General features: G+C 45.4%; 1 protein-coding gene across 1 annotated transcript in view; it reads left to right on the forward strand.

The window, feature by feature from the left end:
• Positions 1-15,086, forward strand: part of LOC123993130 (matrix metalloproteinase-23-like) — a 28,624-nt gene extending 13,538 nt beyond the window's left edge. The window contains exons 3-8 of the mRNA XM_046294955.1: positions 1,484-1,623; positions 1,754-1,921; positions 11,835-11,999; positions 12,351-12,461; positions 13,095-13,221; positions 13,604-15,086. Coding sequence (XP_046150911.1) covers positions 1,484-1,623; positions 1,754-1,921; positions 11,835-11,999; positions 12,351-12,461; positions 13,095-13,221; positions 13,604-13,796 — 904 coding nt within the window. The 3' untranslated portion in view covers positions 13,797-15,086. The remainder of the gene's footprint in view (positions 1-1,483; positions 1,624-1,753; positions 1,922-11,834; positions 12,000-12,350; positions 12,462-13,094; positions 13,222-13,603) is intronic.
• The last annotated feature ends 1,812 nt before the right edge of the window (positions 15,087-16,898 follow it).

Genomic DNA, 16,898 nt, shown 5'->3' on the forward strand with positions numbered 1-16,898 from the left:
GGTCGTCTTTAGCTCATCTGCAAAATGTTTAAACAGGGCTAAGCGACGCTTCACTTCTGCAGGGACAGGGACCTTCCCCCAAACCTGGAGTATGTCCACTGAGGGGGAGAAGATGGCCAATCCACAACCAGGTGATCTGCCGCCTTACAACACAGCTCCATCAAAGGCGCATTAACCACCAACAGTTCACTCTCCCCGCCAAATCCAAAGCCGGGGCTTTAGGTTGCCCCAGACTGATGTCATCCGAATAGTTAGCCTTTTTAAACTTACTCTTACCACTGGCCATCTTACTCAAGCAAGGAAGCACTGGCTAAACAAGCAGAGCAGAAATTAATGGGGTATTAGCAAACACCAATCCTACCCAAGCAAGGAAGCATTAGCTACACAAGTAGAGCAGAAAGTAGTTCGCTTTAAGCAAACACAAAAACCGATACCAATACCCAAAACTCTCAACATCTAGGGGGATGAGTACTCCCCACTAACAGACACCGAAGTCAGAGGCAAATCTCGTAGTCTTTGTGTGCTTGAAAAGTTTGCTTGATAAGGCGAGCTGAAGAGAAAAGAATTGAGGAAAGCCCGACAAACCGGCAGGAGCGTAGGAGCGTGGCGAGCCGGCTGAGACATGGGGGCCTGACGATCCGGCTGAGGCAAGGACGCCTGTGGATCCCTCTGCAATGAGGCAAAGACAAAAACAGATAATGCATCAGCAGGGAACAGAACAGGGGAACTGACAAATATAGGGGAGGTAATAAACAAATGATGAGTGAGTCCAATATCGCTGATGCTCATGAGGAGGGAAGGCAGATTGAAGGCAGATTGTGCAATTGATGATGGTAGAAGTGCGTGATGCAGGGCAGCCTGGCGCCCTCAAGCGCCAAGGGGGGAAGAGCGGGAGCAGGCGTGACAGACTCGGCATCCATTGGCCTGTTGGGCGTTTTTCAGGTGAATACGGTTGATCGTTGACTCCCCATATAATGTTATACTGAATGACCGACTGAAAGGGAACAGCAATATGTTTTTGGGAATCCAAGTTCGTCGCATTGTCTGTCACTTTCTAATCTATACTTGCGTTCATCCACCTCTGGCCTGCTCGCCTCCCTACCACTGAGGAAGTACAGTTCCCGCTCAGCTCAGTCAAAACTGTTCGCTGCTCTGGCTCCCCAATGGTGGAACAAACTCCCTCACGACGCCAGGACAGCGGAGTCAATCACCACCTTCCGGAGACACCTGAAACCCCACCTCTTTAAGGAATACCTAGGATAGGATAAAGTAATCCTTCTCACCCCCCCCCCCCTTAAAATATTTAGATGCACTATTGTAAAGTGGTTGTTCCACTGGATGTCATAAGGTGAATGCACCAATTTGTAAGTCGCTCTGGATAAGAGCGTCTGCTAAATGACTTAAATGTAAATGTAAATGTACTTGTGTCTGTCTTTCTGTTCACATCTGTCTGTATGTCTGCGTGTCCATTCACGTCTGTCAGGATCGTGAAGTTTCCCAACACGCTGAACAAAGACGGCACCCGCAAGGCCATCAGCATTGCGTTCTCCAAGTGGAGCGACGTGTCCCCTCTCTACTTTGCTGAAATCACAAACCCCAACAAGAGTGCTGACATTATCATCGGTAAGACCACATAATTAAATAGAACCTGACAGTATCACTATGGATTAGACATTAATAAGTTAATGGTGTGTGTGTGACTTTAATTCACCCTGCTTTAAATGTGTACGCGTGTGTGTGCTCATGCTTCCAGGCTTCTACACGTGGAACCACACAGACTGCTGGTGGTCTCCATTGCACCCCTGTTTTGATGGGCTAAACGGGGAGTTGGCCCATGCCTTCCTGCCCCCGCGCGGGGAGATCCACTTTGACAACCATGAGTTCTGGATCCTGGGGAAGTCCCGCTTCAGCTGGAAACAAGGTGCAAAGACTCTACTCCCTGTCTGTCTGTGCTCCGATTCTCTATCCTCCCCCAAAAAGTGTACTCGTTCACATTCCCCCACCCATGGATTTCAAAGGAATCGATTGACGTTGATGACATCTTTTTTAGATGCTTTTGTCAGATGTAAACTTGATGTTGTCTTGAAAAAAAAAACTGTTTACCTGGTTGTAATAGAGACCAGTTGGTTATAATCTGGTTGACGTATCCTCAACCAGAAAACCAGTTTACAACCAGAGATGCACTTGATATTGTGTGTGTTAGATGGGCACTTTGTGCTGACTCTGCTCGCCAGACGAGCTACTGTAAATCGAACATACTTCCGTTATCCCCCTTGTCCTTTTTGGGGGTGGAAAATTGTATTTATTGGTTTTCACAACATTCAATAAGTCATGTGATATTCAGTAATTCCATTTTTTAAGCACAGCAAATAACAAAAACAAACAACAAACAAACAAAACCAAAAAACATACAGCACATAGATACATCACACAAATGTATTGTATCATACAATAATATATAGGTAACTGCATATACAGGTAACTGCAAAAACAAAGGAAACACCAACATAAAGTGTCTCAATAGGGCGTTGAGCCACTCCAATGCACCTTGGCATAGATCAGGGGTATCATGCAAATCTGAGGCACTGTGGCCCTGTCCGATACCTCCTGACAGGGCCAACCAGGCAGGATATAACACCACTCACTTTTCCAAAGCACAGCTCCCACACCACTAGAGGGATATCAACAGACCACCAACTTACTACCCTTAGACAAGGCTTATAGCCCACGAAGATCTCCTCCACCACACAAGCTCAAGGGGGTGAAAAAACGGACAGGAAGATCACGTCAGTGTCTCAAACCACTCAAGTGACGCACCCCTCCTAGGGACGGCATGGAAGAGCACAGTGACTCAGCCTATGTAATAGGGTCAGAGGCAGAGAATCCCAGTGGAGAGAGGGGAGCTGGCCAGGCAGAGACAGCAAGGGTAGTTCGTTGCTCCAGTGCCTTGTCGTTCACCTTGCACCCCTGGGCTAGACTACACTCAATCATAGGACCTACTAAAGTGATGAGTCTTCAGTAAAGACTTAAAGGTTGAGACCGAGTCTGCGTCTCTCACATGGATAGGCAGACCATTCCATAAAAATGGAGCTCTATAGGAGAAGGCCCTGCCTCCAGCTGTTTGCTTAGACATTCTAGGGACAATAAGGAGGCCTGTGTCTTGTGACCACAGCGTACGTACGGCAGGACCAAATCGGAGAGATAGGTAGGAGCAAACCTATGTAATGCTTTGCAGGTTATCAGTAAAACCTGGAAATCAGCCCTAGCCTTAACAGGAAGCCAGTGTAGAGAGGCTAGTACTACTATTAGCCACATTAATGGAAAATAAAATATCTTGATTAGATATGTATACAACGCCCTGGATCAATGAAATGTTAAAATCACCTTTGGCAGCGATTATAGTTGTGAGTCTTTCTGGGTAAGTCTCTAAAAGCCTTGCACAACTGAATTGTACAATATTTGCCCATTATTCTTGAAATAATTATTCAAGCTCTTTCAAGTTGGTTGTTGATAATTGCTAGACAGACAAGTCTTGCCATAGATTTTCAAGCCTATTTAATTAAAAACTGTAACTACGCCACTCAGGAACATTTTGTTATGCAGGTGAATGAGGACCCAAAAGCGACTTGGCGAAAACAGAGTCTTTAATCCAGTAAAGTAAATATTCAATACACCTAGACAATACGGAGCGGTAAATAAAACATAAAGAACAATTCCACTCGTAATGACGAGAACAGACTGGAGACTCGCTCATAAACTGCTGGTTGCCTCGGGAAGGCACTTGACCGTAGCAGACTCAGACACCTGCTCACCACGCAGCATCTGAGGGAAACACGACACGACAGGGCGATACAAAGACACAGCACGGTGAACAATATACAAGGATCCGACAGGGCAGAAACGGAAAACAAGGGGAGAAATAGGGACTCTAATCAGGGGAAAAGATAGGGAACAGGTGTGGGAAGACTAAATGATTGATTAGGGGAATAGGAACAGCTGGGAGCAAGAACGGAACGATAGGGAGAAGAGAGAGAGAGAGGGAGAGAGAAAAAGGGGAACGAACCTAAAAAGACCAGCAGGGGGAAAACGAACAGAAGGAAAAGCAAAATGACAAGACAATATAAGACAAAACATGACAGTACCCCCCCACTCACCGAGCGCCTCCTGGCGCACTCGAGGAGGAATCCTGGCGGCAACGGAGGAAATCATCAATCAGTGAACGGTCCAGCACGTCCCGAGACGGAACCCAACTCCTCTCCTCAGGACCGTAACCCTCCCAATCCACTAAGTATTGGTGACCCCGTCCCCGAGAACGCATGTCCATGATCCTACGTACCTTGTAAATAGGTGCGCTCTCGACAAGGACGGGAGGGGGAGGGAAGACGAACGGGGGTGCGAAGAAAGGGCTTGACACAGGAGACATGGAAGACAGGATGGACGCGACGAAGATGTCGCGGAAGAAGCAGTCGCACAGCGACAGGATTGACGACCTGGGAGACACGGAACGGACCAATGAACCGCGGAGTCAACTTACGAGAAGCTGTCGTAAGAGGAAGGTTGCGAGTGGAAAGCCACACTCTCTGGCTGCAACAATACCTAGGACTCTTAATCCTACGTTTATTGGCGGCTCTCACAGTCTGTGCCCTGTAACGGCAAAGTGCAGACCTCACCCTCCTCCAGGTGCGCTCACAACGTTGGACAAACGCTTGAGCGGAGGGAACGCTGGACTCGGCAAGCTGGGATGAGAACAGAGGAGGCTGGTAACCCAGACTACTCTGAAACGGAGATAACCCGGTAGCAGACGAAGGAAGCGAGTTGTGAGCGTATTCTGCCCAGGGGAGCTGTTCTGCCCAAGACGCAGGGTTTCTGAAAGAAAGGCTGCGTAGTATGCGACCAATCGTCTGATTGGCCCTCTCTGCTTGACCGTTAGACTGGGGATGAAACCCGGAAGAGAGACTGACGGACGCACCAATCAAACGACAGAACTCCCTCCAAAACTGTGACGTGAATTGCGGGCCTCTGTCTGAAACGGCGTCTAACGGGAGGCCATGAATTCTGAACACATTCTCGATGATGATTTGTGCCGTCTCCTTAGCGGAAGGAAGTTTAGCGAGGGGAATGAAATGTGCCACCTTAGAGAACCTATCGACAACCGTAAGAATCACAGTCTTCCCCGCAGACAAAGGCAGACCGGTAATGAAGTCTAGGGCGATGTGAGACCATGGTCGAGAAGGAATGGGGAGCGGTCTGAGACGACCGGCAGGAGGAGAGTTACCTGACTTAGTCTGCGCGCAGTCCGAACAAGCAGCCACGAAACGGCGCGTGTCACGCTCCTGAGTCGGCCACCAAAAGCGCTGGCGAATAGAAGCAAGAGTGCCTCGAACACCGGGATGACCAGCTAACTTGGCAGAGTGAGCCCACTGAAGAACAGCCAGACGAGTGGAAACAGGAACGAAAAAGAAGGTTACTAGGACACCCAGCGCAGCGCGGCGTCGAGACGCAGTGTGCGTGAGTGCTTGCTTAACCTGTCTTTCAATTCCCCAGACTGTCAACCCGACAACACGCCCATAAGGAAGAATCCCCTCGGGATCAGTAGAAGCCACAGAAGAACTAAAAAGACGGGATAAGGCATCAGGCTTGGTGTTCTTGCTACCCGGACGGTAAGAAATCACAAACTCGAAACGAGCGCCAGGAAAAACAACGCCCAACGAGCTTGACGAGCATTAAGTCGTTTGGCAGAACGGATGTACTCAAGGTTCTTATGGTCTGTCCAAACGACAAAAGGAACGGTCGCCCCCTCCATCACTCACCACTGTCGCCATTCGCCTAGGGCTAAGCGGATGGCGAGCAGTTCGCAGCTCGATCATTTTTGGTTACCCACATCATAGTTGCGTTCAGATGGCGACAGGCGATGAGAAAAATAAGCGCAAGGATGAACCTTGTCGTCAGACTGGAAGCGCTGGGATAGAATGGCTCCCACGCCTACCTCTGAAGCGTCAACCTCGACAATGAATTGTCTAGTGACGTCAGGAGTAACGAGGATAGGAGCGGACGTAAAACGTTCTTTTAGAAGATCAAAAGCTCCCTGGGCGGAACCGGACCACTTAAAACACGTCTTGACAGAAGTAAGAGCTGTGAGAGGGGCAGCAACTTGACCGAAATTACGAATGAAACGCCGATAGAAATTAGCGAAACCTAGAAAGCGCTGCAACTCGACACGTGACCTTGGAACGGGCCAATCACTGACAGCTTGGACCTTAGCGGAATCCATCTGAATGCCTTCAGCGGAAATAACGGAACCGAGAAAAGTAACGGAGGAGACATGAAAAGAGCACTTCTCAGCCTTCACGTAGAGACAATTCTCTAAAAGGCGCTGGAGAACACGTCGAACGTGCTGAACATGAATCTCGAGTGACGGTGAAAAAATCAGGATATCGTCAAGGTAGACAAAAACAAAGATGTTCAGCATGTCTCTCAGAACATCATTAACTAATGCCTGAAAAACAGCTGGCGCATTGGCGAGACCAAACGGCAGAACCCGGTACTCAAAATGCCCTAACGGAGTGTTAAACGCCGTTTTCCACTCGTCCCCCTCTCTGATGCGCACGAGATGGTAAGCGTTACGAAGGTCCAACTTAGTAAAGCACCTGGCTCCCTGCAGAATCTCGAAGGCTGATGACATAAGGGGAAGCGGATAACGATTCTTAACCGTTATGTCATTCAGCCCTCGATAATCTATCACGCAGGGGCGCAGAGTACCGTCCTTTTCTTAACAAAAAAACCCCGCCCCGGCCGGAGAGGAAGAAGGCACTATGGTACCGGCGTGACCGTCCGAGGTAGGAGCAGAGACACAGACAAATAATCCTCGAGAGCCTTACGTTCGGGAGCCGACAGAGAGTATAGTCTACCCCGAGGAGGAGTGGTCCCCGGAAGGAGATCAATACTACAATCATACGACCGGTGAGGAGGAAGGGAGTTGGCTCGGGACCGACTGAAGACCGTGCGCAGATCATGATATTCCTCCGGCACTCCTGTCAAATCGCCAGGTTCCTCCTGAGAAATGGGGACAGAAGAAATGGGAGGGATGGCAGACATTAAACACTTCACATGACAAGAAACGTTCCAGGATAGGATAGAATTACTAGACCAATTAATAGAAGAATTATGACATACTAGCCAGGGATGACCCAAAACAACAGGTGTAAAAGGTGAACGAAAAATCAAAAAAGAAATAGTCTCACTGTGGTTACCAGATACTGTGAGGGTTAAAGGTAGTGTCTCAAATCTGATACTGGGAAGATGACTACCATCTAAGGCGAACATGGGCGTAGGCTTGTCTAACTGTCTGAAAGGAATGTCATGTTTCCGAGCCCATGCTTCGTCCATGAAACAACCCTCAGCCCCAGAGTCTATCAAGGCACTGCATGTAGCACCCGAACCGGTCCAGCGTAGATGGACCGACATAGTAGTACAGGATCTAGATGGAGAGACCTGAGTAGTAGCGCTCACCAGTAGCCCTCCGCTTACTGATGAGCTCTGGCCTTTTACTGGACATGAATTGACAAAATGTCCATCAAATCCGCAATAGAGGCACAGGCGGTTGGTGATCCTCCATTCCCTCTCCTTAGTTGAGATGCGAATACCTCCCAGCTGCATGGGCTCAGTCTCTGAGCCAGAGGAGGGAGATGGTTGCGATGCGGAGCAGGGAAACACCGTTGACGCGAGCTCTCTTCCACGAGCTTGGTGACGAAGATCTACCCGTCGTTCTATGCGGATGGCGAGAGCAATCAAAGAGTCCACACTGGAAGGAACCTCCCGGGAGAGAATCTCATCTTTAACCACTGCGTGGAGTCCCTCCAGAAAACGAGCGAGCAGCGCCGGCTCGTTCCAGTCACTAGAGGCAGCAAGAGTGCGAAACTCTATAGAGTAATCCGTTATGGATCGATCACCTTGGCATAGGGAAGCCAGGGCCCTAGAAGCCTCCCTACCAAAAACTGAACGGTCAAAAACCCGAATCATCTCCTCTTTAAAGTTCTGGTAATTGTTAGAGCAATCAGCCCTTGCCTCCCAGATAGCTGTGCCCCACTCTCGAGCCCGGCCAGTAAGGAGTGAAATGACGTAAGCAACCCGAGCTCTCTCTCTAGAGTATGTGTTGGGTTGGAGAGAGAACACAATATCACACTGGGTGAGAAAGGAGCGGCACTCCGTGGGCTGCCCGGAGTAGCAAGGTGGGTTATTAACCCTAGGTTCCGGAGGCTCGGCAGACCAGGAAGTAACAGGTGGCACGAGACGAAGACTCTGGAACTGTCCAGAGAGGTCGGAAACATGAGCGGCCAGGTTCTCCACGGCATGGCGAGCAGCAGACAATTCCTGCTCGTGTCTGCCGAGCATGGCTCCTTGGATCTCGACGGCAGTGTTACGAGCGTCTGTAGTCGCTGGGTCCATTCCTTGGTCGGATCCTTCTGTTATGCAGGTGAATGAGGACCCAAAAGCGACTTGGCGAAAACAGAGTCTTTAATCCAGTAAAGTAAATATTCAATACTCCTAGACAATACGGAGCGGTAAATAAAACATAAAGAACAATTCCACTCGTAATGACGAGAACAGACTGGAGACTCGCTCATAAACTGCTGGTTGCCTCGGGAAGGCACTTGACCGTAGCAGACTCAGACACCTGCTCACCACGCAGCATCTGAGGGAAACACGACACGACAGGGCGATACAAAGACACAGCACGGTGAACAATATACAAGGATCCGACAGGGCAGAAACGGAAAACAAGGGGAGAAATAGGGACTCTAATCAGGGGAAAAGATAGGGAACAGGTGTGGGAAGACTAAATGATTGATTAGGGGAATAGGAACAGCTGGGAGCAGGAACGGAACGATAGGGAGAAGAGAGAGAGAGAGGGAGAGAGAAAAAGGGGAACGAACATAAAAAGACCAGCAGGGGGAAAACGAACAGAAGGAAAAGCAAAATGACAAGACAATATAAGACAAAACATGACACATTTAACGTTGTCTTGGTAAGCAACTTCAGTGTTTATTTGGCCTTGTGTTTTAGGTTATTGTCCTGCTGAAAGGTGAATTCACCTCCCAGTGTCTATTGGAAAGCAGATTGAACCAGGTTTTCCTCTAGGATTCTGCCTGTGCTTGGCTCTATTACGTTTATTTTTTAAATCCTAAAACACTCCCTGGTCCTTGCCAATAACAAGCATACTCATAACATGTTGCAGCCACCACCATGCTTACATATGAAGAGTGGTACTCAGTAATGTGTTGTGTTTGCCCCGAACATAACGCTTTGTATTCAGGACAAAAAGTGAATTTCTTTGCCACATTCTTTGCAGTATTACTTTAGTACCTTATTACAAACAGAATGCAGGTTTTGGAATATTTGTATTCTGTACAGGCTTCATTATTTTCACTCTGTCATTTATGTTAGTATTGTGGAGTAACTACAATATTGTTAATCCATCCTCAGTTATCTCCTATCACAGCCATTAAACCCAGTAACTGTTTTAAAGTCACATTGGCTTCATAGTGAAATCTCTGAGCAGTTTCCTTCCTCTCCCACAACTGAGTTAAGAAGGGCGCCTGTATCTTTGTAGTGACTGGGTATATTGATACACCATTCAAAGTATAATTAATTAATGCTCAAAGGGATATTCAATGTTTTTTTTACCCATCTACCAATAGGTGCCCTTCTTTGAGAACCATTGGAAAACCTCCCTGATCTTTGAGGTTGAAATGATTTTCTCAGCTGCAGGACATTACAGAAAATTGTATATATACAGTTGAAGTCGGAAGTTTACATACACCTTAGCCAAATACATTTAAACTCAGTTTTTTACAATTCCTGACATTTCATCCCAGTAAAAATGTAATCCCAGTTTAAATATATTTGGCTAAGGTGTATGTAAATTTCCCAACTTCAACTGTATTTTTGTACTTTTATTTAGCAATGCAAGTCAATTAAGATCAATTTCTTATTTAAAATGACTGCCTACTGGGGAACAATTGGTTAGGGGGCAGAACGACAGATTTTTACCTTGTCAGCTCAGGGATTTGATCCAGCAAGCTTTCGGTTATTGGCCCAATGCTCTAACCACTAGGTTCCTGCCACCCCTGTGGGGTACTGAAATGGGTTAGTCATTTAAAAATCATGTTAAACACTAATATTACATACAGATTGAGTCCATGCAACGTATTATGTGACTTGTTAAGCACATTTTCACTGCTGAATTTATTTAGGCTTGCCATAACAAAAGAGTTGAATACTTATTAACTCAAGACATTTAAGCTTTTCATTTTTAATTCATGTGTAAACCTTTCTAAAAACATAATTCCACTTTGACATTATGGGGTGTTGTGTGTAGATCAGTGACACAAAATCTCAATTGAATCCAAATAAAGGTAAAATAAAAAATGACAAAAAGTATGTGAACATCTGCTCATCAAACATTTCATTCCAAAATCATGGTTATTAATATGGAGTTGGTCTCCACTCTTCTGGGAAGGCTTTCCATGAGCTGTTGGAATATTGCTGCGGGGACTTGCTGCTATTCAGCCACAAGAACATGAGGTTGGGCACTGATGTTGTGTGATTAGGCCTGGATCGCAGTCGGCATTCAAATTCATCCCAAGGTGTTGGTTGAGGTCAGGCCAGTCACGTTCTTGCACACAGATCTCGACAAACCATTTCTGTATGGACCCCACTTTGTGCACAGGGGCATTGTCATGCTGAAACAGGAAAAGGCCTTCCCCAAACTGTTGCCACAAAGCTGGAAGCACAGAATCCTCTAGAATTGCATTATTCCTCCTCCACCAAACTTTACAGTTGGCACTATGCATCCGCCAAACCCAGATTTGTCCATCGGACAGCCAGATGGTGAAGCTAGATTCATCACTCCAAAGAACGAGTCCAATGGTGAGGAGCTTTTATACCTCTCCAGCCGAGGCTTGGCATTGCGCATGATGATCTTAGGTTTGTGTGCAGCTGCTCGGCCATGGAAACCCAATTCATGAAGCTCCAGAAAAACAGTTATTGTGCTGACATTGCTTCCAGAGGCCGTTTGGAACGCATTAGTCAGTGTTGCAACAGAGGTCAGACGATTTTTACACGCTACGTGCTTCAGCACTTGCCGGTCCCATTCTGTGACCTTGTGTGGCCTACCACTTTGCATTTGAGCAGTTGTTGCTCCAAGATGTTTCCATTTCACATTTTACAGCACTTACAGTTGACCGGGGCATCTCTAGCAGGGCAGAAATTTTATGAACTGACTTGTTGGAAAGGTGGCATTCTGTGACGGTGCCACGTTGAAAGTCACTGATCTCTTCAGTAAGGCCATTGTACTGCCAATGTTTGTCTATGGATATTGCATGGCTGTGTGCTCGATTTTATACACCTGTCAGCAATGGGTGGGGCTGAAATAGCTGAATCCACTAATTTGAAGGGGTGTCCACATACCTTTGTATATATAGTGTATATGTATATTTTTGAACTGGACAAATCTGAGGTGGCACGTGCACCTGTGTCGCCTATGAGCATGATGCCTCTGGCATAAATTCTACAAGTGTCTGGAACTCTTTTGGAGGGTTTCGACAACATTCTTCCACGAGAAATACCACACACACACACACTCTCATTTACTCGTGTTTCCTTTTTTTTGGCAGATACCTGTACATACCAACACACCATTCTAGAATCTTTAAGTTTCCTCAACCATAATCACGTCTATAATGACTCTACATATTCTACCCAGGAATCCCAATCCACCTTGTCTTTTGATATATGTTGTGTACCTGCGTAATTGTGTCTATTCCCTCCCCCAGGTGTATGGTTGAATGACCTGGTACAGGTTGCGGCTCATGAGATCGGGCATGCCCTGGGACTGTGGCACTCCCGTGACCCCCAGGCCCTGATGCATCCCAATGCCACCTACACGGGCCAGAGGAACATTGCCCAGGACGACATCTGGGGAATCCAGCGCCTCTATGGTGAAGGAACACTCAGATCAATCATATGTTTTTTTGTTTGTGTGCGAGGATACATTAAGACTTATATATATATACATACATACACACACACACATGTATTGTAATGATGTAGTTTCTAACATTGTATTAACATTGTCTTAACATTGTATTAACATATTCTCTATTCCCCCAATTCCCACTCAACTCATTGTGCAATTACAACACAATAACAAGACAAATACCCCAGTACCATGTAACGTGTTAATACAATGTTGTTGATACACAAGTAATTCGTTGTAATTACACAGGTATAAGACATAAGTCTAAGAAAACGTTAATACCACAAATGTCTATATGTGTGTTGTATTCCAGGATGCACAGACAAGAAGCGCGTGTGTGATCCATGGGCTCGCCTTGGCTTCTGCGAAAGGAGGAAGAGCTTCATGAAGAAACACTGTGCCCGCCGCTGCGACCTCTGCTATGGTCAGACAGGCATATTGTCCACTCTTGATTGTACATTCATTTAAGTACACTGCAGTTCACCAGTTGGATTTTATATTGAATGTAAAGTTGCATTCTCCATGTATCTACATCTATTAACAGCATGCTTTTAGGACTGTCTTAAGCCAGCAAATGGATCAGGACTCAATAGTTAAATGTGGATCTAGCCTGGTTTTGATAGATTTGATTTTGGACCTGCCTGGGTTTGTAAGAAGCTTTGGATGACAACATTTGCGAAACGGATAACTAAAATGCTTAAACCTTGTGTTATGTTGCACAAATTCAGGCTTTAGCTTGCCCAACTCTGTGTTCTGTGTCCTCCCTTGTCCTACTGTACTGATATCACGTCTGTGGCATATGTTTTATCCCCAAATAGACTCATCTTTACACAAATCCTCGCATCATATCTTCTCTCCTCTTTCTCAACCATATTGGAGAACGTCCAAGGTCTCTCCCCTCAGACCTTCTCCTCCGGTTTGTTTTGAGAAGGAGGAGAGGAAATAGGATGCGAGCAATTGAGGAAAGATGAACTGAGAAAAACCCACAGAGGAATATTAGGCCTATCTTGTGGGGGAAGTATCATGACTGTCCTGGTATTTCACTCACTTCCTGTAGAGCCTCTTGAGGCCGTTATCACGCCAACTCCACTGCCTTCCAACGTCAAGGTCAAGATGGTTCCTCGTGGAAAGGTTGTGGGCTTCCGCTGTGGGACGAAGAATCCTAGATCGCCTCCCAAAGTCAGGTGAGAGAATAGTCTAAATACAGTAATGTACAAATCATATTTTTGGTGTTTATTGGACAGGATAGAGAACGAGAGAAGTAGATGGAGGAGAGATGGTGATAGAACAGTAGGTTGGATTCGAACCAATGCACATAGTGGCAGTACACAATACAAGTGATCCAGAGGCAGGGGCAGACGGCTTGTCCAAATCTCAGACCACTATATACCATAATTAATGGTCAGATTCTCCCATTGCTCTGTCAGGTCTTTTTATGGGAGTATTTCTTATTTTACTGTGACTATGTTTCTGGCAAAGGTTGTTGGACATATGTACATAACATTTGAATGATTGATTCCTCTCTCCCTGTGCTCGTCCCTGGTATGACCTTTGACCTTGCTCCAGCTGGTACAAGGATGGAGAACAGCTCCTGATCTCTATCCCCGGCTACATCATCATGAAGGGCCGCGACCTCCGCATCGTTGCCAACGAGTTTAACGAGGGCACTTACACCTGTCGCGTCCATCGTAGCGGCAATGTGGTCTCTGCAAACTCCTGGGCCATCCGGCTGAAGCCTGAACAGCCCTCCAACAGTTGAGCTGAACGGAGTGAGTGAGGGAAAGGAAGAATGAGAGCTGGGAAGGAAAGTATAAGGCATGGAGGAAAAGAGAACGAACCCACAGCTGTGCCACATGTGCCTCTCCGCTAGCCGCAGTGGAATGCAGGTGGCAACAATTATAATATTAAAATGGAACTCAGCAATTTGACATCATACACCATGACGACTTCCTGATATTTAAAATCTGCCAAGACTGCCACATATTGGACCATATTCACTCAGGGGTTGTGAGGGTTTTGGGTTAAATGCGGAAGACACATTTCAGTTGAAGACATTCAGTTGTACAACTGACTAGGTATCCCCCTTTCTCTAAAATAAAAAAAACCAACAGAAAACAGAAAACCTTCCTTGAGTTTAACCTTAGAATCAACAGATAATTTACCAATGGAAACAACCCTCTAGTCTAAAGCCAATAGTGTCAGTCTTGCAGATTGAAATTCTGTTGTTGTTAATGTCTGTAAACAGGAAGTTTCCCCGGTTTGTAGGATGATATCATATAGCTGAGTCTATCTTTAAGCAGATTGTACTCTGACAGTACTCCCCAGGTCATAAATGGGATAGACCCCAGCGCTCAACCTTATACTTCATTCATCATCAAGGACATCAGACTTTAAGATCCAGACAGAAAAGACTAGCTTTGCTCACCCTTTAAATGTGATGACTGTCATTTCCATGCAGTTGTTGTATTGATATATCCCACTTTGTAAAATGTCTAGGACAGAGTTGATATTTCTAGTAAGATGTTTTGATGAAAATGGTGGAAATATGATGTAGCTATCACTGTGTGTACAGTACTTACGGAAAGTATTCGCAGATTTAAGTCAGAACTGATATTAGGGCACTCAAGCCCCGTTTTTTATGCCTGGTTCTATAACATGCATCCTGGTCTTGTCCACATTCTGACCGTGCCCACATTCTCAGACATGCATCTATAAAATATTGAACAGTCATCCGTTGTTGTGACGTGACTATCATTAATGCGATGACTGTTATCTTATCTTATCAAATCAATTCATTATGATTGAATTAGTATGTGATTTAAATTACTCGTGTAACAATTAACTCAGTAACGTGGGGCACCAGGGGGAAAACGTATTTAACGAGTTACTATCTCTCAAATTAAACTCTTATAAGATATAGTTCAAGTCGGAAGTTCACATACACTTAGGATGGAGTCATTAAAACTAGTTTTTCAACCACTCCACAAATTTCTTGTTAACAAACTATAGTTTTGGTAAGTCGGTTATGACATCTACTTTGTGCATTACACAAGTATTTTTTCCAACAATTGTTTACAGTCAGATAATTTCACTTATAATTCACTGTATCACAATTCCAGTGGGTCAGATGTTTACATACACTAAGTTGACTGTGCCTTTAAACAGCTTGGTAATTCCAGAATATCATGTTTTAAGAAGCATGATGGGCTAATTGACATAATTTGAGTCAATTGGAGGTGTACCTGTGGATGTATTTCAAGGCCTACCTTCAAACTCAGTGCCTCTTTGCTGGACATAATGGGAAAATCAAAAGAAATCAGCCAAGACCTCAGAAAACAAATTGTAGACCTCCACAAGTCTGGTTCATCCTTGGGAGCAATTTCCAAATGCCTGAAGGTACCACTTTCATCTGTACAAACAATAGTACGCAAGTATAAACACCATGGGACCACGAAGCCGTCATACCGGTCAGGAAGGCGACACGTTCTGTCTCCTAGAGATGAACGTACTTTGGTGTGAAAAGTGCAAATCAATCCCGGAACAACAGCAAAGGACCTTGTGAAGATGCTGGAGGAAACAGGTACAAAAGTATCTATATCCACAGTAAAACGAGTCCTACAGTATATCGACATAACCTAAATGGCCGCTCAGCAAGGAAGAAGCCACTGCTCCAAAAACCACCATAAAAAAAGCCAGACTACAGTTTGCAACTACACATGGGGACAAAGATTGTACTTTTTGGAGAAATGTCCTCTGGTCTGATGAAACAAAAATAGAACTGTTTGGACATAATGACCATCGTTATGTTTGGAGGAGAAAGGGGGAGGCTTGCAAGCCGAAGAACACTATCCCAAACGTGAAGCATGGGGGTGGCAGCATCATGTTGTGGGGATGATTTGCTGCAGGGGGGACTGGTGCACTTCACAAAATAGATGGCATCATGAGGTTGTAACGCTTCTTGTCTGGGGAAGGAGAGGAGGACCAAGGTGCAGCGTGGTAAGTGTTCACATTATTTAATGAAATATGCAACATTAGAAAAAACAACAAACACGACAAGCAAACATTCCTGAAATGTGAAACAAAAACACCAAACAGGAAACAACCACCCAGAAAACACAATGGAAAACAGGCTACCTAAATATGGTTCTCAAATCAGGGACAACGATTGACAGCTGCCTCTGAGAACCATACCAGGCCAAACACAGAAATAGAAAATCATAGACAAACTAACATAGACAACCCACCCAACTCACGCCCTGACCATACTAAAACAAAATACAAAACAAAGGAACTAAGGTCAGAACGTGACAGACGTAGGAAAATGATGTGGATACATTGAAGCAACATCTCAAGACATCAGTCAGGAAGTTAAAGCTTGGTTGCAAATGGGTCTTCCAAATGGACAATGACCCCAAGCAAACTTCCAACGTTGTGGCAAAATAGCTTAAGGACAACAAAGTCAAGGTATTGGAGTTGCCATCACAAAGCCCTGACCTCAATCCTATAGAAAATTTGTAGGCAGAACTGATAAAGCGTGCGTGAGCAAGGAGGCCTACAAACCTGACTCAGTTACACCAGCTCTGTCAGGAGGAATGGGCCAAAATTCACCCCACTTATTGTGGGAAGCTTGTGGAAGGCTACCCAAACTGTTTGACTCAAATTAAATAATTTAAAGGCAATTCTATCAAATATTAATTGAGTGTATGTAAACTTCTGACCCACTGGAAATGTGATGAAATAACAGCTATTATTCTGACATTTCACATTCTTAAAATAAAGTGGCCTAACTGACCTAAAACAGGGAATTTGTACTTGGATTAAATGTCAGGAATTGTGAAAAACTGAGTTGAAATGTAGTTGG

Source organism: Oncorhynchus gorbuscha, linkage group LG13 (genome assembly GCF_021184085.1).
Source record: "Oncorhynchus gorbuscha isolate QuinsamMale2020 ecotype Even-year linkage group LG13, OgorEven_v1.0, whole genome shotgun sequence".
NCBI lineage: Eukaryota > Metazoa > Chordata > Actinopteri > Salmoniformes > Salmonidae > Oncorhynchus > Oncorhynchus gorbuscha.